The sequence below is a fragment of the Passer montanus genome, unplaced genomic scaffold (genome assembly GCF_014805655.1).
Source record: "Passer montanus isolate IOZ18808 unplaced genomic scaffold, ASM1480565v1 scaffold9, whole genome shotgun sequence".
NCBI classification, from domain to species: domain Eukaryota; kingdom Metazoa; phylum Chordata; class Aves; order Passeriformes; family Passeridae; genus Passer; species Passer montanus.
In genome coordinates, this window is record NW_024374367.1 from 8,217,654 (window position 1) to 8,240,078 (window position 22,425).

At 67.3% G+C, this 22,425-nt stretch overlaps 7 protein-coding genes across 12 annotated transcripts; 5 read left to right on the forward strand and 2 right to left on the reverse strand.

The window, feature by feature from the left end:
• Positions 1 to 394: 394 nt before the first annotated feature.
• Positions 395 to 3,344, reverse strand: TADA3 (transcriptional adaptor 3). Its single transcript, XM_039733965.1, has 8 exons — positions 2,826 to 3,344; positions 2,469 to 2,719; positions 2,234 to 2,339; positions 1,940 to 2,081; positions 1,685 to 1,788; positions 1,481 to 1,590; positions 1,181 to 1,366; positions 395 to 1,106 (listed from the first exon to the last, which is right to left on the reverse strand). The coding sequence occupies exons 1-8, from the start codon at positions 3,030 to 3,032 to the stop codon at positions 914 to 916; spliced, it is 1,299 nt and encodes a 432-aa protein (XP_039589899.1). The 5' UTR covers positions 3,033 to 3,344; the 3' UTR covers positions 395 to 913.
• A 156-nt stretch (positions 3,345 to 3,500) lies between these two features.
• ARPC4 (actin related protein 2/3 complex subunit 4) lies at positions 3,501 to 5,486 on the forward strand. Its single transcript, XM_039733974.1, has 6 exons — positions 3,501 to 3,676; positions 3,867 to 3,985; positions 4,288 to 4,399; positions 4,470 to 4,565; positions 4,689 to 4,859; positions 5,272 to 5,486. Exons 1-6 carry the CDS (start codon positions 3,674 to 3,676, stop codon positions 5,275 to 5,277), a joined length of 507 nt encoding a protein of 168 aa, XP_039589908.1. The 5' UTR covers positions 3,501 to 3,673; the 3' UTR covers positions 5,278 to 5,486.
• A 129-nt stretch (positions 5,487 to 5,615) lies between these two features.
• TTLL3 (tubulin tyrosine ligase like 3) lies at positions 5,616 to 10,078 on the forward strand. 2 transcript variants are annotated; one of them, XM_039733949.1, is made up of 10 exons: positions 5,616 to 6,384; positions 6,509 to 6,823; positions 6,939 to 7,067; positions 7,135 to 7,249; positions 7,347 to 7,454; positions 7,707 to 7,875; positions 7,947 to 8,095; positions 8,171 to 8,417; positions 8,493 to 8,928; positions 9,004 to 10,078. In XM_039733949.1, exons 1-10 carry the CDS (start codon positions 5,980 to 5,982, stop codon positions 10,000 to 10,002), a joined length of 3,072 nt encoding a protein of 1,023 aa, XP_039589883.1. In that variant the 5' UTR covers positions 5,616 to 5,979; the 3' UTR covers positions 10,003 to 10,078. The 2 variants fall into 2 exon arrangements, with proteins under 2 accessions (XP_039589883.1, XP_039589882.1); XM_039733948.1 differs by having other exon boundaries at positions 8,493 to 10,078.
• Positions 10,079 to 10,201: 123 nt separating this feature from the next.
• RPUSD3 (RNA pseudouridine synthase D3) lies at positions 10,202 to 12,036 on the reverse strand. 2 transcript variants are annotated; one of them, XM_039733971.1, is made up of 9 exons: positions 11,992 to 12,036; positions 11,612 to 11,679; positions 11,491 to 11,535; positions 11,309 to 11,405; positions 11,114 to 11,191; positions 10,960 to 11,044; positions 10,765 to 10,891; positions 10,543 to 10,682; positions 10,202 to 10,462 (listed from the first exon to the last, which is right to left on the reverse strand). In XM_039733971.1, exons 1-9 carry the CDS (start codon positions 12,027 to 12,029, stop codon positions 10,292 to 10,294), a joined length of 849 nt encoding a protein of 282 aa, XP_039589905.1. In that variant the 5' UTR covers positions 12,030 to 12,036; the 3' UTR covers positions 10,202 to 10,291. The 2 variants fall into 2 exon arrangements, with proteins under 2 accessions (XP_039589905.1, XP_039589903.1); XM_039733969.1 differs by having other exon boundaries at positions 11,114 to 11,221.
• Positions 12,036 to 13,181, forward strand: JAGN1 (jagunal homolog 1). The gene is made up of 3 exons (XM_039733973.1): positions 12,036 to 12,108; positions 12,301 to 12,398; positions 12,478 to 13,181. Exons 2-3 carry the CDS (start codon positions 12,310 to 12,312, stop codon positions 12,938 to 12,940), a joined length of 552 nt encoding a protein of 183 aa, XP_039589907.1. The 5' UTR covers positions 12,036 to 12,108; positions 12,301 to 12,309; the 3' UTR covers positions 12,941 to 13,181.
• Positions 13,182 to 13,241: 60 nt separating this feature from the next.
• IL17RE (interleukin 17 receptor E) lies at positions 13,242 to 17,657 on the forward strand. Of its 4 annotated transcripts, XM_039733954.1 has the most exons (16): positions 13,255 to 13,407; positions 13,485 to 13,500; positions 13,966 to 14,121; positions 14,218 to 14,324; positions 14,397 to 14,520; positions 14,591 to 14,730; positions 14,811 to 14,879; positions 14,972 to 15,038; positions 15,126 to 15,313; positions 15,452 to 15,499; positions 15,602 to 15,647; positions 15,763 to 15,911; positions 15,982 to 16,050; positions 16,127 to 16,178; positions 16,254 to 16,355; positions 16,550 to 17,656. In XM_039733954.1, the coding sequence occupies exons 1-16, from the start codon at positions 13,300 to 13,302 to the stop codon at positions 17,155 to 17,157; spliced, it is 2,049 nt and encodes a 682-aa protein (XP_039589888.1). In that variant the 5' UTR covers positions 13,255 to 13,299; the 3' UTR covers positions 17,158 to 17,656. The 4 variants fall into 4 exon arrangements, with proteins under 4 accessions (XP_039589886.1, XP_039589888.1, XP_039589884.1 ...); XM_039733952.1 differs by having other exon boundaries at positions 13,242 to 13,500; XM_039733950.1 differs by having other exon boundaries at positions 13,255 to 13,500; positions 13,782 to 14,121; positions 16,550 to 17,657.
• IL17RC (interleukin 17 receptor C) lies at positions 17,242 to 22,374 on the forward strand. The gene is made up of 18 exons (XM_039734219.1): positions 17,242 to 17,656; positions 17,817 to 18,199; positions 18,273 to 18,294; positions 18,379 to 18,752; positions 18,929 to 19,040; positions 19,107 to 19,151; positions 19,309 to 19,448; positions 19,640 to 19,702; positions 19,857 to 19,911; positions 20,010 to 20,194; positions 20,274 to 20,324; positions 20,405 to 20,450; positions 20,555 to 20,667; positions 20,775 to 20,843; positions 20,916 to 20,973; positions 21,098 to 21,193; positions 21,269 to 21,307; positions 21,741 to 22,374. Exons 1-18 carry the CDS (start codon positions 17,242 to 17,244, stop codon positions 22,349 to 22,351), a joined length of 2,877 nt encoding a protein of 958 aa, XP_039590153.1. The 3' UTR covers positions 22,352 to 22,374.
• The last annotated feature ends 51 nt before the right edge of the window (positions 22,375 to 22,425 follow it).

A 22,425-nucleotide genomic window follows, 5' to 3' on the forward strand; every position in this document is an offset into this window, starting at 1 on the left:
CGGCGGAGCAGCGGCGACTCCTCCCGGCGCGGCGCCGCCGGACAGCGCTGACGTCACGGCGAGGGGCGGGCGCGCGCGCGGCCGCCGCCAATGGGAGGGGGCGGCTCGGCCGCGGTGGGAAGAGGGGGGACACGCGTGACCGCGGGAAGAGCGCGGGACACGCGGGAAAGGCGCGGGAAAGGCGGGAAGCGCGGCGCGGCATCACCCACACGCTCCCCCCACGCCCTGCGTCTGCCGTGGGGATGCGCGGGCATTCCCTGGGTAGACGCGAGAGGAGCTGCAGCACAGCCCCGGCCCCGCCACTCCTCGCCCCCCTCCCCGGACCGAGCCCAGCACCAGCAGGACCCACCCCCGCAGCCGGGCAGGGCTGTCCCCCAGTGTCACCTGCACGCCATCACCGGCACACGGCTGCCTTTATTGCCGGTGCTCGCGGCAGTGGAAACCACCGGTACATGGAGAGCTCGGGCACGCTCCCACCAGGGCCCCCACCCCTCCAGCCGCTTCCCCCCTCCCCACTCCCCCCAGTCCACCCGCGGGGCTGGGATCTCCCCCTGCCCCGCATCACAGAGGGACAGGGGACCGCGGCAATCGCACCACGTCTGGCCCCTGCAGTGACCTGGCTGGTGTCACCCGAGTAACAGGGGAGTGCAGGGGGAACACGGGAGCGGAAGCCACCAGCCGGGGTGGGGGTCTTCAAGGGAGGGGGTCCGCAACTCCAGGGGTGCCCAGCTTGGGTCAGTGACAGCCCTACACAGGGAGGGGACAGCAGCTGGGCTCCTCCATCCGAGTAGAGGCTGAGCAGACTCAGGGTGTGGGGGAGGCTGTGCCAGTTCCATCCCGTGGTGGCAGGGCTCAGGCAGGGCAGCCCCCTGCGGGTGAGGTCCACACAGAGTGGGGGCGTCCTTGGTCCCTGCTACCCATCCAGCAGCTTGAGGATGCTCTCCCGCTCCTTCAGGGTCTTCCAGGCCTGGTCCTTCTCCTTCTTGGTGGGCGTGCGCTTCTTCTGCCGGGCAGCCATGATCTTGCGGAAGGCATCCATCACCTCGTTGTCAGCCATGCGCACGCGCTGCCGCAGCTCCTGCCGGTGCAGCTCCTCCTTGGCCAGCCTGGGGGGCACAGGGGGTGTCAGGCCCTGCCAGGCAGCCCCCTGCCCGCACCCAGCCCGCCCGCTCGCCCTCACCGCAGCAGCTCGTGCTTCTTGGTGCGGTTGTGCGCGCTGAGCGCCTTCAGCTCCGCCTGCCTCTTGCGCAGCTCGGCCAGCACCTCGTCCTCCGAGTCCTCAGCCGGGCGGTCCTCTGACTCCAGCAGGCCCTGGGCCACCAGCTCCTCCTTGATCCGCCCCTCCAGGGACTTGGTGTGGGGGACACTGCCAGGGTGGAGAGCGGCTGCTGCCCACCGCGCGCCCGTGGCTCCCCGCGGCAGGGAGCCAGCAGCGGGCTCGCTGCACCACGGGCAGTGCTGAGCTCGGGGCCCTGCTCACCTGAAGGGCTTGTTCTGGCTGCGGGGAGATGTGCCAGCACCGTCAGCTCCCGAGTCCTTGCCAGTGATCTCAGGGATGGGGGAGTCCTCAACAGGGGAGATGATGTTCTCCTGGCGAAGGGAGCAAGAGGGAAGGGTTACAGTGCTGGGTTTTGGCAGCAATGCCCTGCAGTGCCAGGCCCCCGTGGCACAGTGCCCCCCTCACCTCCACGAGGGCCTGCAGGAGACGCTGTGTCAGGGGACCAAAGGGACACCCATCCTCTGGCTGCTCGTGCTGGGCTTCCGACTTCTTCAGGAGGGCATCGACATCTGGGAGGAAGTGGGAGAGGAAAAAAAGCAATGCCAAAGACACAGAGATGAGCAGTGGGGCAGGGCAACCTCAGCCTTTCTTGGGCTTGGCTCCACTGGGCACAAGCACTCCCAGCCCCTCTGGGCAAAGGCAGGGGTGGGATTGGGGCACCTTTAGTGTCCAGCTCAGTCAGCGGCCCCAGGACACCTTTCTTCTTGTCAGCAGCAGCTGCTGCCCGGGCTCCATCCTTCTGCTCCTCCAGCAGGTCCTCTTGTGCCCAGCGCTGGGAGTAATGCTTTCCTAATGGTGGAATCTGCAAGAGCAAGGCTCAGCACAGCTCCTGGAGCCTCTGCCCTGCCTCCCACCTCACCACTGCCACGGCAGCATCCAGGCAGGAACAGTCACTGAGAGGTGCCAGAGAGGATGGGGAGAGAGGGCAGAGGAAGGGGCTGAGGAGTTTTTCACCTTGTAATGCTCAGCCTCATCCTCTGGCGGCTTGAGCAGCTCCTCCAGGACTCTGACCTCCTCGTTGGTGAGGTCGGCACAGTAGGGCTCCACCGATGCCCAGAACCTGCGAGAATGGCTGAACTGTGAGAGGGAGCACGTGGAAGGTCACACGTGTCCCCTTCCCCCGTGGCCCCCCTTCTCTCGGGCCAGAGGCAGCCCTTGTGCCATGTGCTCCCTGCCTCCCAGCACCCACCTGTTTGGAGCATCGTTTTTGGGGATGCGCGGCACATCAATGGGATCATCCTGGAACTCGTATTCCTGGATCTTGGGCTGCAGGTTCTTAGACTTGGGTCGCCCAGGCCCAGGCCCAGTCCCGTGGCCCCCTTTGCCCTCCAGCTTCTGCTTCTTGGGCTTGCCATGTTTTACGGATGTGCCCACATCGTGGTCCTTGCTCAGCTTCAGGAACCGCCGGTCGCCCTTCTTGTCCTGCCAGTCCGTCAGGATCTGGAAGAGAGCGGTGTCCCGTGAGATCCTGTGCCCAGGGCAGGGCACACCAGAGGCAGCCCCTTGGCGGCAGGAGCGGAGGGACAGCCTGCCCCTGACCCAGCACCTGTGTCTCAGCCTCCAGGACGCGAAGGCGGCGGCTGGCAGAGGACAGCAGCGTCTCCAGCTCCAGCTGCAGCGTGTCCAGCTCCTCGATGCCGATGCCATCGTCCTCCGAGCGGGCCAGCACGGCCGTGTACCGGGGGCACACCTTCACGTGGTCCACCGACTTGAAGTCGTGGAACTGCAGCGGGCAGTCCTTCAGCTCGCTCATGGCGCTGGGGACCGGGCACCGAGTGCGCTCTGCCGGGAGCACGGGGGAGGCCGGGAGGGGACGGAGCGGAGCGAGGGGCTACGGAGGCTCGGGGGGCATCGGGGCTCTGAGGAAGCCGGGGCAGGGGAGCACGGGGCGCTGAGGGGAGCGTGGGGAGAACCACCGGGGCGCTGGGGGAACACGGCGGGGGGGATCACCGAGGCAGCCGGCGGGGGATCACCGGGGGGAAGCGGAGGGGAGCACCGGGGGCTGCGGGCGAGGCGGGGCCGGCCCCGGGCGCAGCGGAGGCCGCGGGGCCGGGTCTGGGCCGGGCGCCCCTTCCGGCCCCGCGCCCGCCCCGCCCCTCGCTGCCCATTGGCCGCCGCGCGCCCCGCGCCGCCGCCGATTGGCCCAGCCCGCCCTCCATCTCCCTTCCCTAATATGGAAGCGCTGACAGGCCCGTACCAAGCGCGGCGCGGCGCGGGGGGGAGCCGCGCGAAGTCTCGCCGCCGCCACCCGGCTCCGTGCCGCGGGGGGGGCAGGCCGCGGGGCGGGAGCCTCCCGCCGCACCCCCTCCCTCCCGCCGCAGTGGGAGGTGCCGAGCATCCCGGAAGAGGTGAACAGCCACTTCCGCCTGGCCGGACCGGAGCGCCGCTGCCACCATGGTAGGGCGGGGGGCGCCCCGTGAGGGGCCGGGGCAGCGGGGAGCCGGGGGAGGCTCGGGACCGGGCCCGGCCGAGCGAGCGGGGCTGCGGGGGCTGCGGGCTCCGGTCGGGGGCTGGGGCAGGGGCGGGGGGCGAGACCCGACGGCCGGGCTCCGCTCGGGGGTCTGAGGCCGCCGCCGTGTCCCCGCAGACTGCCACGCTGCGCCCGTACCTGAACGCGGTGCGCGCCACGCTGCAGGCCGCGCTGTGCCTGGAGAACTTCTCCTCGCAGGTGGTGGAGCGGCACAACAAGCCCGAGGTGGAAGTCAGGTACGGGGGCGGGAGGGAGCACCCGGAGAGCCCTGCCGAGCCCCGGCTGCCCGCCCTGGGGGCCGCTGGCCCGTTCCTGCCGCGCCTTGGCCACCCCCAGCCCGCAGGGACACGGCAGGGAGCCGGGCAGCTGCGGGGAGGAGGAAGGGGGTCTGGCCGGGGACCGAGGGAGCGTTTGCCCTGAGGAGGAGCATCCTGGGGACGCGGGAGCATCCTGCAGCACTGCCCCCGCACGCCCGCGATCCCTGCGGCTCCCCTTGCCCGCTTCCTTCTGAGTCACTGTGCCCTCCCTCCGCTCGCAGGAGCAGCAAAGAGCTGCTGTTGCAGCCGGTGATCATCAGCAGGAACGAGAAGGAGAAGGTGCTGATCGAGGGCTCCATTAACTCCGTGCGCGTCAGCATCGCCGTGAAGCAGGTCAGGGGCGTGCGGCCAGGGGCTGCCGGCTCCGCCCCGGGCAAGCCTCACTTCCCTTTTCTCTCTCCAGGCCGACGAGATCGAGAAGATCTTGTGCCACAAGTTCATGCGCTTTATGATGATGAGGGCTGAGAACTTCTTTATTCTGCGCAGGAAGCCCGTGGAGGTGAGGTGACAGGGAGGTGACAAACAGCTCCTGGCTCTGCTCCTGGCCCTGGGCGTGTCCAGCGTGAGCTGGCGAGGCCACCGGTTTGGGTGCTAAACCCCAGGGTGCTTCTCTCTTGTGCAGGGTTATGATATCAGCTTCTTGATCACAAACTTCCACACGGAGCAGATGTACAAGCACAAGCTGGTGGACTTTGTCATCCACTTCATGGAGGAGATTGACAAGGAAATCAGTGAGATGAAACTCTCTGTCAACGCGAGGGCCCGCATCGTGGCAGAGGAGTTCCTCAAGAACGTGAGCCTCTGAAACGGGAGGAGGGGGTCTCTGATTTTGGAGTGGGGTGTGGGGTCAAAGCCAGTGTGGCCCTTGTGCCTAGAGTCCCCCTGTCCCATTAGTGAGGACAGGGTGGCATCCAGCCCAAGGAACCTCTTGGGGACAGTGAGGAAAGGATGCCAAAGGCACTCCTATCCCCTTTGCCAGCTTTTGAGACCCCCAGAGCTTGCTCGGTGGCAGCAGCAGCCCTAGGGGATGAGACCCTTTTGGTGGGTGCTGAGAGGGCTGTGCCGTGCCTGGGGAGGCAGTGGGAGAAGCTGAGCACGGATCCCTGTGAGCAGTGGCCACGCTCAGCTCCGTGCAGGTGCCAGGAGGGCGGTGAGGGTGCTCGGAGGGCTGCAAGCAGGGACTAACAGCTGTGTTTTCTCTCCAGTTTTAGGCCGTGGTGCAGGACCCCGTGGCTCCCCCGTGCTTGTGCCCGCCGGGCACTGTGCCTGTGCCTGCTCCCGTTTCTCGAGGACCGCGGGGCGGGGCCGGGCCCTGCCCGCCCCTCTCTGGGCTGGGCGGGAGCAGCCCCTGCTTGCGGCAGCGCGGCCCCGGCCGCTGCCCCTGTCTCGTCTTGTTTTTTAAACGGTCTTGTTTGCTGTATCCGCCTCCGTCTCCTCCCTCCCGCCGCTCTGGGCCACGCCGGGGATGGGGGAGGGCATGGGATGGGAGCAGGAATGGAGCTGGAGGGGCACGGTGCAGCAGCACCAAACAGTGGGGTCAGCCCTGATGGCGTGTGAGGGGCCATGGGGGGTGTCAGGGGAGTATGAAAGGACTTGAAGTCGGCCTGGGGGCAGCAAGGGGCTTGGGTTCTGGGGCACAAAAGGATTTTGGGCAGGGTGTGAGGTTTGGGTGGGGGCTGTTTGTGTTCCCCCCCTTCTGTGCAGTGGAGCCATCATGGCTGGAGCTGAGCCGTGACATCACAGTGGTGCTGGGGCTGGGGGAGCCACATCCTGCATCCTGACACGAGTGGTACTGGGGTTTAGAGCCATGTCCTGTGCTGGACTCCGACTTAAATCCCCAGCAGAACAGGGGAATAGGCCAACCTGCTTGGCACAGAGGAGGAAGAGCCACCCACAGCTCTCCTCAGGCTGCCATGGGACAATGTGACCCAGAGAGCAGCACTGCAGGCACACAGCCCCCCAGACAGGGACAGCACTTGAGCAGGGTACACTTCAGCCACCCCCTGGCCCAGGAGGCTGGGGACAAGGGCACAGTGGGGCACCCTGGGACTGTGCGGGGCAGCTGGGACACTGGCACAAGGCTCAGCAGGTCAGAGACCACCCTTTCAAGGGCCCGAAGGTCAGGTCAGAGGCAGGCAGGTCAGTGCTTTCTACCTCTCCGTGCCTGCCCTGTGGCACGTGGGCACAGTGGCTCAGACAGGGCTGTCCTCACAGGGCACTCAGCAGCCACCACCACCAGCCACCAGGTTGGCTGCCAGCGCTTGCTTAACCTTGAGCAGCTCAAGAAGGCCAAGCTGTATGTGGAGATGGCCATTAAGGTGAGGGACCTGATTTCACACCCCTCCAATGCCACCTGCTCGCATTTACTGCATTTCTGGCTCAGGAGAGCTGAGCCAGCGGAACCAGGACTGGGGCGGGCTGAGCCCACTGGTGTCTGCACAGGAGAAGAAGATCTTCATGGTGCAGGGCCCCTACCCCGTCATCCGCCGCCTGCTGCGCGCGCGGGGCTGGGTGGAGAGGAAGGTCACTGTGCCGCGCCCGGGCCGGCAGCTGGAGCAGCACTGCGGGGACCAGAGCAGGCAGCGGCTGCAGGCGGGGCCAGCTGATGGCGGTGGCAGGCAGAGGGAGGTGCTGCTGCACCCTCGTGGGGCACAGCCTTTTCTGGGGACCCCAGACCCCCTGCACTACCCGTGGCTACCTGCTGAGAAGGAGGAAGAGCAGTGTGATGACGACCCCAACGGCATCCACGACCTCATGGTTAGCAGAGAGGGCTGGGGCTGAGCCCTGCCACTGCCCCGGGCATGGGCACGGCCTTGGACAGGGGACAAGGGTGGGGGCTCTGTGTCCCACCCTGGCTTCCTCCCTCCGCCAGTCCTACCTGGCACGGGACCAGCTGCCAAACTTCATCTGGACCAACTTCCTCGAGGCCGTTGACCGTCAGCTGCTGCAGGAGGACAGCGTGCTGAACCACTACGGCCAGGTGGACGCGTTCACCACCAAGGTGGGAGGCTGGAGCCCTGGGGGACAGGGATGGGGTCCAGTAGGGACTGACAACTTCCTCTGAACAGGAGGGGCTGTGCCTCAGCCTGCAAAACCTGCCGTGGATCGAGCAAGCTGACCCCAACACTTTCTTCCCCCGGTGCTACCGGCTGGGGACCATAGATGATCGAGAAGCTTTCATTGGTGAGCTGAAAGATGTTGCCCTCCTGTCCCTCCTTGTGCTCCCACTGCTCCACTGTCCTGTGCAGGACTGGCTGGGGATGATGCCTCCCTCTTGCAGAGGATTTCCGCCTGACAGCAGCACGCAGCCTGCTCAAACTGGCCCTGGAGGAGGCTGGGGACAGGCCAGTGAGGACTGAGCAGGTCCCAAATTCTGCCACAGGGGAAGGTGAGTACATGGAGCTGTGCCTGGGGATGATGGCAGAGAGTACAGAGATAGGGACAACTGATGGCTGAGCTTGGAGGCACAGCCTCTGCCCATGGCTGTGGCCTGGGATCCCCCACGCCTTCCTGCTAGCCCAGCTTATTGGTGCTCTGCTCCCAACCTCATCCCCATGCACCCAAAGCCACCCATGCCACAGGGAGGTCTGGCCCCAAAGCTGGCACAGGAGTCACATCTCTCACCCCAAGCATTCCACAGCATGCCCAGGCTCCCCCCTGTACCCTGAGCTGGTGGAGGAAGCCCTGGAGGTCTGTAAGCAGCACCTGGGTGTTCTGCACCATGAGGACATCGACAGGAACACCCCGTCCCCCTGCAGGACATGCATCGACTGGGACCACTTCCTGCAGCAATACTACCATGTGGCACAGTGAGTGCTGAGTAGGATGGGGGGACGGGGCACCACGGCAGGGCTGCTGCTGAGCCCCCTTCCCCCCACAGCGAGGGGGCAGGGCTGGTGCTGACCAGGCAGCAGCGGAAGGAGTGCCAGAACCTGCTGCACAGCCTGGCAGAGAAGTTGCCCCAGCTCGACATGGAGGGCAAGCTCAACGTCTGGATCCTCAAGCCTGGCGCTGAATCCCAAGGCAGGGGTAAGGCTGGGGGAAGTGGGGAGCACACAGAGGCTCCCCAGTTAGGAGGGGTCCCACTATGACTGTGTTTCCCAGGCATCATCTGCATGACGCGGCTGGAGGAGATGCTGCAGCTGGCATGGAGCTGCACAGCACCCTCGGTGCAGGTGGGCAGATGGGTGGTGCAGAAGTACGTGGAGCGGCTGCTGACCATTTTCGGCACCAAATTCGACATCCGGCAGTGGTTTGTGGTGACTGACTGGAAGCCACTGACCGTCTGGTTCTACCAAGACTGCTACCTGCGCTTCTGCTCCCGGCCCTTCTCCCTGCATCACCTGGAGCGGTGAGTGCCGCCAGCCTGGCTCCCCACACCCCAGCACCCTGGCACCCCCTGACCCAGCCCCTCTCCCTGCCCTAGTGCCAGGCACCTCTGCAACGTCTCCGTCCAGAAGTGGTACAAGACGTCACCAGACCAGGACCCCCGTGTGCCCCCCGACAAGATCTGGTCAAACAAGCAGTTCCAGGAGTACCTGGCACAGCTGGGGCAGGCGGATGCTTGGCACCAGGTGCTGGTGCCCGGCATGAAGGCGGCGATCCTGAACTCTCTGCGCAGCGCCCGGGACCGGGTGCGCTTCCGCAAGGGCAACTTCGAGCTCTATGGGGCAGACTTTGTTGTCGGGGAGAACTGCCAGCCCTGGCTGCTGGAGATCAACTCCTGCCCCACCATGAGCCCCTCCTCGGCAGTGACCCGACGGCTCTGTGCCAATGTCCAGCGGGACACGCTGTGCCTCGTGCTCGACCGCAAGGACAACCCCACCTGCTCCATTGGAGCCTTTGAGCTCATCTACAAGGAGGTAGGCTGGGGGGATGGGGGCCCCCCCCCCCCCCCAGCCACTCTGAGTCCCCCATTATGTGCTGTCTCCCTGCAGGCAGCTGTGCCCAAGCCTCTGTCAGCACGTGTGAAGCTGATGGTCAAAGGCTGTTCCCTGAAGAACCTCCAGTCAGCACAAGAGGAAGCCCAGGACAAGCCCCCCACCCCTGTGGCCAATACTCTCCATGACCCCGTGTCTCCACGGCCCAGAGCCACCCATGTAGCCAAGCGAGCATGGGATCCATTCCCCACCACTGTGCCCCGTGTCCCCAAGCTCTCTGTGTCCCCAGGGGCCAGAGCCACCCGTGTACGCAAGCGAGCACAGCGTCAATTCCCCACCACTGTGCCCCGTGTCCCCAAGCTCGCCCTGTCCCCAGGGGGCAGAGCCAGCCAGGTGCCCCGGAGGGCACGGCATCGATCTCCTGCCGTGGTGCCCAGTTCCTCCACGTCCTCTGTGTCCCCCAGGGGCAGAACCACCCAGGTGCCCCGGAGGGCACGGCATCGATCTCCTGCCATGGTGCCCAGTGCCTCCAAGTCCTCTGTGTGCTCAAGGGGCAGAACCAGCCAGGGGACCCAGCCCAGAGTAGCAGCAAAGAAGCTGCCTCCTCTGGAGCAACAAAGCCACTGCCCTTCCACCAGCTCTGACCCCCCAGCACTACCGAAGCCTCGGGGCTCCTCTGCTGGGAGGCAGGGGCTGCCACGGCTCGGTCACCTGCCCCAGATCACTGGCTGTTCCCTGGATTGGGTGCCAATGCCACCACCCCGGGGAACCCCCAGAAACCCCTGGCTAGCCCAGGGTTCTGCACGCTCCTTACCCCATGCCAAGCCCCTGAAACAACCTCTGTCTGCACAGAGCACCAGGACCCCGTGCCTGGAGCACAAGGACACAGCAGCTCCCAATGGGAGGCAGAAAACTTGGGACACTGAGACACCCCCAGGCGTGGACAGCTCCCTGCCTGTCCTTGCTGAGCCAATGCTGGCTGCCTCTGATCCCAAAGAGCTCTCACTGCTGTGCCGTGGTACCCAGCTCCTCCCGCGCTTTAATATAATTCTGTGACAAGGAGTCTGTCCCAGACCTTCTGTGTGAGAGCTGTGGGGAGGGCTAGGACTGCCCCTGGGATGGGGCTGTGGGTGGGAACTGGGGCTGCCAGGGCAGACAGCAGGCAGGAAAAGCTGCCTCTGCTCCTGCCTGTGGTTGCCCCTGCCAGACAGAGCTGCGGTGGGTGATGACACTGCTGCATTCTAACAGGGTGGGATCCTGTTGGCTCCCCCAACAGGGGGGGATTTTAATGGGGTGGCAGAGAGCAGAAGGGTGGAGTGGGTGTCCCCCCGCAGCACTAGGGCTCCTAGTCCTCAGGCAGCCCCAGACAGCGCAGCGTGTGCAGGAAGTAGGGTGGTGGTGGGGCACAGAGGGGGCCCTCGGGCAGCACTAGCTCCTGCAGGTGGATGTGCAGTGGGAGGTGATGGAGCTGCCGTGGAGAAAGCCCCAGCCGGGACAGCAACTCCTCGTCCAGTACCTGCAATGTGAGAGGGCAGCTCAGGGGGATCTCTGAGGGCTGTGCTGGATGCCCCACCCAGCTCCACCCTGGCCACGTACCTGTGTTTGGGGCGGGGCAGTCTCCAGGGTCAGGAAGAAGGGCTCTCCCAGCACCCTGCCCACGCGGGAGGAGTGCTTATGGTCACCCAGGGCCGGGCACAGCAGCTGTGTCAGGTGCACCTGGAGCTGTTCTGGGAAGGCTGGGGAGGAGCGGGGCAAAAGTGAGATTGCAGGGGTCAGGAAGCATACCTGGGGTGGCAGAGGTGCTGGGAGGCCACTCACCCGTCCTGGGCTGGAGCTGGAGGAGGGCACAGCCCCCCAGGGCACGCAGCACCCGGTAGCGTGTCAGGGTGCTCTTCACCTCCTTCCTGGCCAGGCTGCGGCGTCCTGGGGCCGGGACTGGCACCACCTGCAGAGCACAGCCCTCAGCACTCCTGGGCTATCCCCTGTGCCCCCATCCCACTGGCACCCCCTTACCATGGCTCTGTCCCCCTGCTGCTGCCAGCACAGCCCCGTGGAGATTTCGCCCTCCACCTCTGCCGGGACTCCCACGGTGATGGCACTGCAGGGTAAGGTGGTGAGAAGGGGACAGGACCCCCATGCCAAGCATGGCAGGGTCCCAAGGACTCACCGATATGTGGCAGGGTACTGGCCTCTCACACGAGCATTGGTGAAGAACTGTTGGAGTTTCTTAGTGGTGTGGTAGCAGCTGGACAGGAGGACAAGGCCAGAATACTCCCTGTGGGACATGACTGCTTGAAACCTGGAGGGGGAAAGGCAGCCCCAGCTCCACACCAGGACCCCCAGCCTGAACCCCCCTACACACCTGGCAGGAGCCTTCACCACGTGGAGCTCAGCAGAGAGGCCCAGGCGTTGTCTCAGTGCCGGCAGCAGCGCGTCCAGGCTCAGGTCCCCAGGACGCCCTGGGGAGATGTGGCAGCTCAGCACCTGTGAGCCCCCCACGCAGACACCCCCACCCCTGCAGCCCCCCCACTGTCCTGTACTCACCCAGAACGGGGAGGCCGGGGGGCTTGCTCAGTGCCAGCAGGGCTCCTAGCGAGGGGAAGGCTGGTCAGGATGTACCTCCCTCACCGTGTCCCCTGCCCCCATTGTCCCCTGTCGCAGGTACCTTCCCGGTGCACCACGGAGCCCTCCAACAGCTTCAGCGTCTCCTTGGGGCCCAGCAGCCGCCTCCACCTGCAGGGGATGCAGTGGGCAGGGGGACACAGGGGGGCTTCCCTCAGCACCCCACTCTGCGTGCCCATAAATCTCACCCACCACTGTCCGCCCTCCTCTCCACACCCTCATACTTCCCCGGCCCCACAGGTACATCCCCAGCCCCACAACCCTCACAGCCCCTGAGCACCCACGCGTGCCGTCCCCAGCGGGCTCCCGGCAGCCGCCACGCCTGTGCCCCTCCAGGCGCCGGCACACCCCTGGGCACAGACCCCATGTGCGCACACACACCCGCACATAACGCGCCCCACGAACCCCCCCTGCCCCGCTGACCCCGCCGCGGCGGCGGCGGCGCTCCCGCTGCCCGCCATGGNCGGCGCCCCCGGCATCCGGAGCGGGCGGCCGCGGCCATCGAGCGGCGGAAGCGCGGGCACAGGGTCCCGCCCGCAGGTGCGGCACGGCGGGGAGCGGCGGGCCGCGGGTGACACCCCCGGGGATCACCGCGGGGATGTCCCGGAGGGCCGGGCGGACACGGGGAGGGAGCGCCGGGGCTGTGGGAGGGAGGCCCGGGGGGCTGGTGCCGGGGCTGCGCCGGGGAGGCGGGCGGGGAGCGCGGCCCCGTCTGACGCCGCGTCTCCCCAGGACAGCGCCATGGCCTCCCGAGGGGGTCCCCGCGCCGCCGGCACCGACGGCAGCGACTTCCAGCACCGGGAGCGCGTGGCCTCGCACTACCAGATGAGGTAGGTGTCCCCCTTCCCCGGGATTCCGGGGGGACACGCGAGCCCGGCAGGCCCTGATGGCCCCGCACTCTCTCCCCAGCGTGACGCTCAAGTCGGAGATCAAGAAGCTGATCTACACGCATGTGGTCATCTGGCTGCTGCTCCTGGCCCAGATGGTCGTGGGGCACCTCAAGCTGCTGCCCCACGACCAGGTGGCCATGCCCTACCAGTGGGAGTATCCCTACCTGCTGAGCATCCTGCCCTCCCTCCTGGGCCTCCTGTCCTTCCCCCGCAACAACATCAGCTACCTGGTACTCTCCATGATCAGCACCGGCCTCTTCTCCATCGCTCCGCTCATCTACGGGGCCATGGAGATGTTCCCCATGGCGCAGCAGCTGTACCGCCACGGCAAAGCTTACCGCTTCATCTTCGGCTTCTCGGCCGTCTCGGTCATGTACCTGGTGGTGGTGGTGGCCGCGCAGGTGCATGGCTGGCAGCTCTACTACAGCAAGAAGCTGCTGGACTCCTGGTTCACTAGCACGCAGGAGAAGAAGAAGAAATGAGCGGGGATAGGTGGGCTCCGTGAGGGGCTGCAGCTCTGCAGTTCAGTCCTGTGGGGCGGCGCTGGCGCAGCTCCGGTGGGTGGGGGATCCTCGGAACCACGGCGTGGGTGTCTGAGCCACACCACGGCCCCGGGCTCGCATGCAAGGGGGACCCCCCGAGGGCTGGGGCCTTGTGGGGTCCCTGGGGTGCGTGCCCCTTCCTCCGCGTGTTGCTCTGTGGAAATAAAGCACCGTCCGCGCTCCCACGCGTGTCTGCGCCGCAGGAAGCGCCGCCTGGCGCGGGGGGGCCGGCGGGGCCGCACGTGCCGGTGCAGGAATGCGGCGGGGCCGGCCCGGGGCGGGAGCGCCGGCGCTCGGCCATGGGGCACCCGGTGCTGCTCGCCGCTGCCGCCGCGCTGCTGCTGCTGCCGCCGCTGCCGTCCGGGACCGGGGCCGCCGTGACCCGCCTCCGCGTCTCCGCCAACTTCGTGAGCGCCGGGGAAGGGAGGTGGCGGGGAAGGTGGGGCGGGCGGCGCCGCGCTCACCCCCGTCTCTTTGCTTGCAGGAGTGCCGGGCCACCGGTGAGTAGCGGCGGGGCAGGGCTGTCAGCCGGGCTGCTCCTGCCCGGCCACACCGGCTCCGGGCTGCGCGGGATGGCGGGGCATCCCCTGCCCGCGGCTGCTGGGTCCTGGAGAGTGGGGATCGGGGGTGGGGCGCTACAGGTTTCCGGGGCACCGGGCTCCCCGCTTCCGAGGACTCCCGTTCCCCGAAACTTCCTGGCTCCTGGGGCTCCCCCTTTCCAAAGACCCCGGGGCTCCCTGTTTCCCAGCACTCCCGAACCCCAAGGATTCCCTCTTCCGAGGACTCTGAATCGTCGAGGCTCCCGGTTTGTCAGGACTCTGGATCCCCGGGGCACCTCCCTTCCGACTACACCTCCCCGGGACTCCCCGGGGCGCTCCCCCTTCCAAGCACTCCCAGTCCCCGGGGCTCCTGCTGCCCGCGGGACCCCCGGCGCACGGCCGCCCCCGTCTGCTCTCGCCCTGCAGCCGACAGGACGCTGAGCCGCCCCCGCTGCCGCCGCCCTGCCCGCCCCGGGCCGCCGCTGGAGCCGCCCGCGCTGTCGCTGAGCCGTGCCCGGCTGTGCCTGCCCGCGCAGCCCTGCCAGCCCTGCCTGCGGGTGCGCCTGGCCCTGCCCACCTCAGGTACGGGCGGGGTTGGCGAGGCCGGGCATCCCCGCGGCTGGGGACGCACAGCCAGGCCCCCCACCCGTGTCACCACCCCACGCCGCTTTCTCGCAGAGCTCGGCGGTGTCCGGGGACTGCAGCTCACCTTCCTGGAGCTGGGCTCCAACCGGGCTGGCTGGCTGCACGTTTGGCAGCGACGCCGGGAGCTGGGCAGCTCAGCGGTGAGTCTGCAGCGGGGAGGAGCGGGCACACCGCGGCCCCGCGTCCCCCCGCTGAGCCCCCGCTCCCCGCAGTGGCAGGTGCAGTTCGACTGCTTCCCGGCAGAGAGCGGCCGGCGAGTCCTCGTCTCCCTTCGCACCATCCCAGATCGGGGCTTGGCCCTAAGCTGCAGCCATATGGTCACCGCTGAGCCACCCGGTGAGACTGAGGGGCTTGGGAGGTGTCCTGGGGGGACGCCGGTGCCAGCTGACCCCTGCCTGCTCTGCAGGGCCTGTCTTCACCCACGCGTGGGTCCCTGAGGTGCGGGCCATTGAGGTGTGGGTGCCCGCGGGTCCTGCCCTCCTGGTGCGGCTGTGCCACCAGCTGGCCCTGGAGTGTGAGGAGCTGCCCCGGCCCTTCCACCAGCAGGTAATGGCTCTGCCCCCCTACACCTCGTCCCAGACCGGGGGACACAATCCCTGCCAGCTGATGCTCTCTCCATGTTGCAGGTGCTGGTGCCAGGAGGCCACCACATCTCACTGCCCTATGAGTTCCTGGTGCCCTGCCTGTGCATTGAGGTGGGTTGCCCTCCCCTACAGCCACCAGAGCTCCTTTGCCCTCGCATGGGGGGGGCATATCCTGCTCTGACCATCACGCTCTGCTGCCCCAGGCCTCCTACTCCCACCACGACAGCCCACGGAGGAAACTCTGCCCCTTCCGTGACCAGCCAGATGCCTGTGAGTGCCTGGTGCCTGTGGGAGGGGAGCTGAGTCCCAGGGGTGTCCCTGGCTGTGTCCCCACCCCATGGATGTGGTGCCCCACAGATGGCCCCGAGCTGTGGTCCTCGGTGCGCTTCCATGACTACAGCACCAGCAGCAAGGACCAGATGGCGATGGTGCTGAGTGCCAGCTGCCCCCTGCACCCACGGGCCACCCTCTGCTGGAGGGAGGCAGCAGATGAGGCTGCACCCTGTCACGACATCCCCAATTCCACAGCCAGTGAGGAGGAGCAGGTGAGGGCTCCTGGTCTTGAGGTGTCACAGGATGTGGGACCATGTCACCCGCTGGGGCATCCACTGGATCTCAGGGTCCCTACAGGGCAGTGGGTGGGTCAGAGATGGTAACTGTGACACACTCTCCATTTGTTCCAGATGTATGTACTGGACAAGGTGGACGTGCACCCCCAGCTCTGCTTCCGAGTAAGCCCCTGTGGTGGGTGGGCACCATCTCAGAATGGTCTGTGTGGCTGTGGTGGGTGAGGGCAGCTCACCCTGCCCTTTGCTGATCCCACCTCCCCTCAGTTCTCCTACAAGAACAGCAGCCATGTGGAGTGTCCCCACCAGCCAGGTGAGTCCTATGGGTGGGGGCAGCCCTAGGCAAGCACAGCCCTGCCCTGGGGTCCCTTGCAGCCCTCACCCTGTTGGGCAACCTGCAACCTCCCCTCTCTCTCTGGTGGCCACAGAGACTGCCTGGAATGTCTCAGTGAGTGTCTGGGGGCTCCAGCTGCACCTGCACCTCACCTCCCGCATCCCTGCAGCCTTCAGTGCAGCCCTGTGCCAGCGCCGGGGCGGGCAGTGTGAGCCCGAGGCCCCTCTCTACACTGTCACACAGGTGAGTGGTGCAGGGCTGGGGGGACGTGGTGGCGACAGGCCCTCACTGACCCTGCCCTCGTACTTTGCAGCCAGAGGGCTCTGCTCCGGGGGAGCTGGCGCTGCTGCTGCCAGTGCAGGTCCTGGGCAGCTGCGTGCTGGTAAGGAGACCCTTGTGCATCATCTGTGCCATGGGGGACCCAGCACGGTCCCCCTCTTACCCAGCCCCTTCCCCAGGTGTGGCGCTCGGATGTGCATTTTGCTCGGAAGCAGCTGCTCTGTCCCGATGGTGAGAGAGGGTCCTGGAGGGGACTTGGGGGGCAGTGGAAATGGGCAGACAGCCCCTTTACTGCCCCTCTCCCAGTCTCCCGCAGGCACTTTGGGCTGCTGGGGCTGGTGCTGGCACTGGGACTGGTGGTGACTGTGCTGCTCCTCAACTGCCGTGGTGCCTGGAGGCCAAGTGATGGTGAGGAGCACCCAAGGGGGCTGCAGGAGGGATGGCAAGAGGGGCTGGAGTGACAGGGGGTGCCAGTGTCTGGGCTGCAGGGGGTCCCAGGGTGGTGGATGGCAGATGCTGTTGGATCCCAGGGGATGCTGTTGGATCCCAGCTCCAGTAGGACATGGGGCTGAGTTGTCACTGCTGTCCCCTCCACCCTGCAGGTGTCCCTGGCAGGCGCCCCGTGCTGCTGCTGTACTCGCCAGACTCAGAGGAGCACCTGGGGCTGGTGTGTGCCCTGGCCGAGCGGCTGCGCTCGGGGCTGGGCTGCGACGTGCGCCTGGACCTGTGGGAAGCGGGTGGCTTGGGCCAGGCGGGCGCCCTGCCCTGGCTCTACGCCCAGCGGGGCCGCGTGGGCCGCCAGCGTGGCACCGTCCTCCTCCTCTGGAGCCGCGGCAGTGCCCGGCTCTTCCATCGCTGGCAGGTCGGGATGGCCGACGGGACGCCCGGGGATGCCCATGACATTTTTGGGGCAGCCATGGCTCTCCTGCACGGGGAGCTGGGGGCGGCGGGCCGCGGCGGCGGGTGGGTCCTGGCATACTTCAGCCGGCTCTGCAGCCCCCGCGATGTCCCCCGACCCCTCCGGCCCCTGCCCACCTACCGGCTGCCCCGACAGCTGCCCGGCCTGCTGGGGGCCCTGCGGGGCAGCCCCCCGGCCCCTCGCCACTGCCGCTGGGGCAGGGCAGGGGGCCTCCTGCCTCGGCTGCTGGAGGTGGGGGCTAGGGAGGGCAGTCCCCCGGCCCGGCCCCCCGGGGCAGCTGCTGGCACCTGAGAGGGGCTGCAGGGAGTGCAGGGCTGGGCACAGCCCCCGGTGAGGGCAGGGGTTCTGCCAGGAAAAGGCAGGGCTCAGGTGAGCATGTGCCCACTGCAGCGGCAGGAGGGGCACCCACGGGTGCCTCAGGAAGAGCTGCGGGAGTCCAAGCAGGACTGGCCTCAGTCATGGAGCGTGCTGCTGGGGCCGGAGCGAGTCATCTGTGGCCAGGAGCAGAGATGCTGTCCCGAGCAGGGGCAGCTTTATTCCTATACAGGGACCTGCTCCAGAGGAGAGCCCATAGAAGCCCCTTTGGACGCCACAGCCAAGAGAGGAGTTGGGGTGGTGCAGAAGAAGCTGAGAGATGGGGAGGCTCCCTGCCCTGCCCACGCACAGGTGGCTAGAGGGGCGGTGCTGGGCACATCCCGGCCCGGCTCTTTGCCTCGACACTGCCAGCAGGACTTGGTCTGGGTGGAAGCAATAAAGGTGTTATTTCACTCCGCCCTGTTGTCTCTCTGCTGTACCGGGGGAGATCTGTTGGTGCCCTGGAGGACTGGGGGCTGCCCAGTGCTCCTCTGCAGCACGGACCCGGCTGGGCCCAGCCTGTACCGGCACGGCCGCCACACCGTGTCCCACGGCCGCCACACCACGTCCCACAGCTGCCACACCGTGTCCCACAGCCACTGCAGCTGCCTGGGGCCAGCCTGGCGCCGTGCCCGTGCCGTGGAGCCAGCTCGGCTCCGTGGGGCCCCAAGCCCTCCCCAGGGTGGCGGGACACGGAGCCCTCCCGGCCGGTGCGGGAGCGGGAGGCCCCACCCCAGGGCGGCCGCTGACGCCACGCAAGGACCCGGGTGTCCGGGATCGGAGCAGGAAGCGGGAGCCGGTGGCGGCGGTGGGGCCCGTGGAGCCGGGAGAGCGGCTGCTGGCGAGCCGCCAGCGTGGGGCCGGGGCACCGCGAGGCCCCGGCCCCACCATGCGCGCACTGGGGCAGCTCCTGCTGGTGCTGGCGGTGGGGTCGGCGGGCGGCCGTGGGGACCCCCGCGACACCCTGGCCTGCTCGCAGGTGGGTTGGTGTCACTGGCGAGTGGGCATCGGGCACCTGGCACCACGGCCGGCCTCACCCCTGCCTCCCGCAGGGCCTCACCTGCCGCCTCTTGGGTAAGTGCCCTCACCGTGCCCTGGCCCCCACCCCAGGCAGGCCATGGGCACTCCACCCCCATGCTGCCCTCTCTGTGCCCCCAGACACCGATGTGCTGTGCGGGACAGAGCCCCCGGGGCCCCGGCACGAGCTGGCCCTGGCTCGTCTGCGGCTGGAGCCGGCGCTGCGCTGCACCGAGCCCAGGGCCTGTGTGCCCTGCCTGGAGGCACGAGTGCGCCTGGCCTTGCCACCTGCCACCAGCACCGCCACCGAGTCCCGCCTCTCCGTGCAGCCGGGCACCTCTGGGACACGGGATAGCGGTGATGGGGGACAGTGGTCGCCAGCGACGGGGGCCACCTCGTCCCAGCCCAACGTTACTGGGCTGCTGCTGCTCTCTGGGCACGCGTATGCCTCATCCCGCTGCGTGGCCGTGGAGGTCTGGGCACCCTTGGGCCCCACACTGCGCGGCCGCAGCGTGGTACGTAGCTGTGGGGCACAGGGATCACCCACACTGTCAGTCCCTGGGCAGTGGGGATGTGGGTGCTGGCATCGGCGCATCTCTGAGGTGTGGGGGTCCCGTTCCCGTGCCCCGGGGAGGTGGGTGCTGCCGGTGCCGGTGCCTCACCGCAGTGGGGTGGTGGTTTTCCTGCCCAGGGTTGGGTGATCTTCCGGTGCTTTGAGGCGCCGCTGGGCTCCGAACTGCACATCTCAGCCTACATGAACTCACGGGGCCGGCAGAGGCTGAGCCAGCAGCAGCGGGTGCCAGGTAAGCCCCGGCAGGTGCCCTGCAGTGGGCCCAGCCCTGCTGCCCACTGATTCATTGTCCCCACAGACTGTTCGTGGCCCGCAGCACAGGCTGCTGTCCCCCAGTGCCAAGGTAGGTGCTGGTGTCACCCCGCCTTGGTTTGCGTCCCCTGGGGAGAACTGGGCAGTGGACACCAGGGGCAAGAGTGATCCTGGGGGTCCATGCCCCATGCCACGGTGCTGGGTGGGCAGTGCCAGCAGCTGGGTGACCTGAGCTGCCTCTCATGCAGTGCCCAGGCTGCAGGTCTCCCCGGGGCAGAAGGAGGTGGTTGTGGAGGTGGAGGGGGCTGCAGTAGGGCACAGCTACACCCTCCGGCTCTACCACAACCGTAGCCATGGTGCCAGTGGGCCAGGGCGTGTGGTGACCATGGTGAGTATGCACCCTGTTCCCTGACCCTCCACCCTCTGTGCTCTCTGGTCCCTGCCCTCCTCCCCGTTCCCGAGAAGCCATGTCTGTGTTGTAGGCAGTGTGCTGGGAGAGGGTCCCCTGGGAGCAGATCCCCCTGGGTGACCCTGCTGGTGGCAATTTCCACGGGGTGACCCACATCTGGTTGCTGATAGCAGAGCAGTCCTGTGAACCATGTCCTGCCTGCCGATGAGGTGCTGCCCTGTCTCTGCCTGCAGGTGGATATCCGACCAGGCACTGCAGGGGTGGCAGGATAAATGGCCATTAAAGAGGGGCTCCAAGCTCCATATATCTCCCTCTGGCATCCCAAGGGGGCCAGCCAGGTCATGGTCACAACATGAATGCTTTTCTTGTCTTTCTCCCCACTCCCAGGTCTGGCTGGAAACCCAGGACCCACTACGGGCCACCCTGTGCCCCTTCTTTCATGGTACCTTCACTCTGAGGCTGGGCTTTAGGGGGCTGGGACACAGGGGGACTTGAGGAGACCCCACACGGAGTGACACTTCTCTCCTGGTGCTGCTGCAGATGCTGAGGCCTGGGACAGACTGTGGGCGCAGAGCCGGCTGGTCCTGCACATCGAGGGGCAGGTGCTGACCTGCTCCCTCTCAGCCCCCTGCGACCTCCTGGCTGAGCTGGTGCCCTGCTGGCAGCCAGTGCCCTCCGGGCCCTGCCAGCCCCTCCCTGGCCTGCAGCAGCCTGCCGGGGGAAAGGTGAGTGGGGCTCTGTGGGGCTCTGGGGGCTTTGGGAAGGATGGTGGTGACAGTTACAGAGCATCCCTTGCACTCACAGGGACCCCAGGAGTTTGGAGGGCTGTGGCCACACCCCAACCTCTGCGTGCAGGTAGGACAGTGCTCTGCCCCACAGCTGCCCCATGGGCAGCCCCACGTCACCCCCAGGCACTATCAATCCTCTCTGGTCAGGTGTGGAGCGGTGGGCAGGTCCGGCTGACCCAGTGCCTGCGGGACCGTGAGTACTGCTGGGGTGGGAGGGTAGTGCCAGCCTGTGGGTCCAGCTGGGGGGGACCCCTCCTTGGCCTCCCCTTGCCACCTCCCCAGCTGGCACATTCCCAGGAGCGCTGCCCGGCCGCCCCGATGACCTCCTGCTGCTGCAGCACGGGGGGAATGCCTCACTGTGTGCCGTGGAGCGGGGTGCCTGCACCCCCCTTGCCAGCTTCACCAGCAGGGTAAAGAGGAAGGGACCCCATGTCCTGGCAGCAGTGGCACTGGTGGCACAGGGAGCCCTGTGTCCAGCAGTGGTGGCACTGCTGTCTGACCTGCTGTGCCTTTGCAGGGAGCAGGGCAGCCTGGCCTGCTGGAGCAGGATCTGCAGAGGGACGTGGCAGTGGGGCAGTGCCAGCAGGTCAGTGTGAGTGGGCTGTGGGCAGTGGGAAGGGAGTGGGCAGTGTCTGACATGTCCCTGTGTCCCCCACAGCTGTGGCATCCATCAAACAGAACTGGGGTTGTGCTCTGGGCCTGTCCCCTGCACAAGTGTGAGTGTTGGCAGCCACGGTGGGAGAGAGGAGGAGGGCTGAGGGAGGGAACCCCCCTGTGGAGCCACTGGAGACCTTTGTTGGGTGCCGGGGCCCTTTGGTGGATGCAGATCCTGCCCTGCAGACCTGCGTACCCACTGGGCACTGGTGTGGATGGGGGTGCTGCTGGGAGCCGCCTGTGTCCTCCTGCTGCTCTTGATGAAGAAGGAGAACATGAAAGGTGAGTGGTGCACTTCTGGGGGCTGTGCCTGGCCTGGGACCCCCCCTGGGACCTCACTGCCTCTCCTCCCTGCAGGATGGCTGAAATCCCTGAGGGCTGGCTATGGCTCCAAGGGTGAGTGTGGGTTGAGCCTGGGGCCTCAGGGGGAGTGGGCAGTCAATGCCTTCCCCAGAGGGGTCAGAGGACAGAGTGAGGGGGTTCCCCACTCAGATTAGTTCATGTTTGCCTGCCTGACAGGGTAGGTAGGGGTATAGGGAAACACAGAAGAGGGTGAGAACCCTATGGAAGGTGGGAGGGGGCAGATTGCAACCTGCCTCCCACCACTCTGTCCCTTAGGGTAGGGAAAGGGTTTGGCAAGGGGGCTGGGGGACTCATGTGGTGGTGGTCTCAGCTGCTTCCCCTCGTGGCTGTTCTTTAGCTGGGGTACAGGGGGTGCTGCAGGCTTGGGTGACAGAGGCAAGGGACGGTCTGCCCCATCGTGGGCTCCCAGCACAGGGTGGGTACAGGGTGCCTAGAGGGATCCAGGCACTGACGGTCTCCCCCTCAGGTGCTCTGCAGGGCCGGCGGGCCCTGCTGGTGCACGCAGCAGAGCCGGTGGCGGAGCGGGCCGCGTGTGCCTTGATGGCAGCTCTGCACTCCCTGGGGCTCACGGTGGTGGCGGCGCCGGGCGGTGGCAGCGGGGTGGCAGCTTTGGGGCCACTGCCCTGGCTGCACGCCCAGCACCACCGGGCGCTGCGTGACAGCGACACCATCATCCTGCTGCTCTCTCCGGCAGCCGTGGCTGCTGCACAGCACTGGGACGCCGGGGCCAGGGTTGTGCCAGAGTCCGGGGCCGCTGAAAGCAGCCTTGGGCCGCGGCACAGCCCTGCCCCTGATGATGTCCCCTGTGCTGTGGCACCCTGCGAGGTGTTCGCGGCGGCTCTGTCCTGTGCCATGCCGGTGCTGGCGGCGGCCCGTGGGCGCTACGTGGTGGCCCGGCTGGAGGCCGTGGTGCCAGCAGTGCCCGCAGCCCTGCGGGCAGCGCCTGCCTTCGCGCTGCCCAGCGACATGGAGGGGTTCCTGCAGGCACTGGCGGGCCCAGCTCGGCGGAGGGGCCGCTGTCCAGAGCCGTGCGTGGCGGCGGCGGCCGAGGCTCTGCAGCGGGCGGTCGGAGAATAAAGCGGTGGCGGTGCTTTTGCTGAGTGTGAGTCCAGCTCTGAGTGCGGCAGGGACTGCCATGGGTTGGGAAGGGG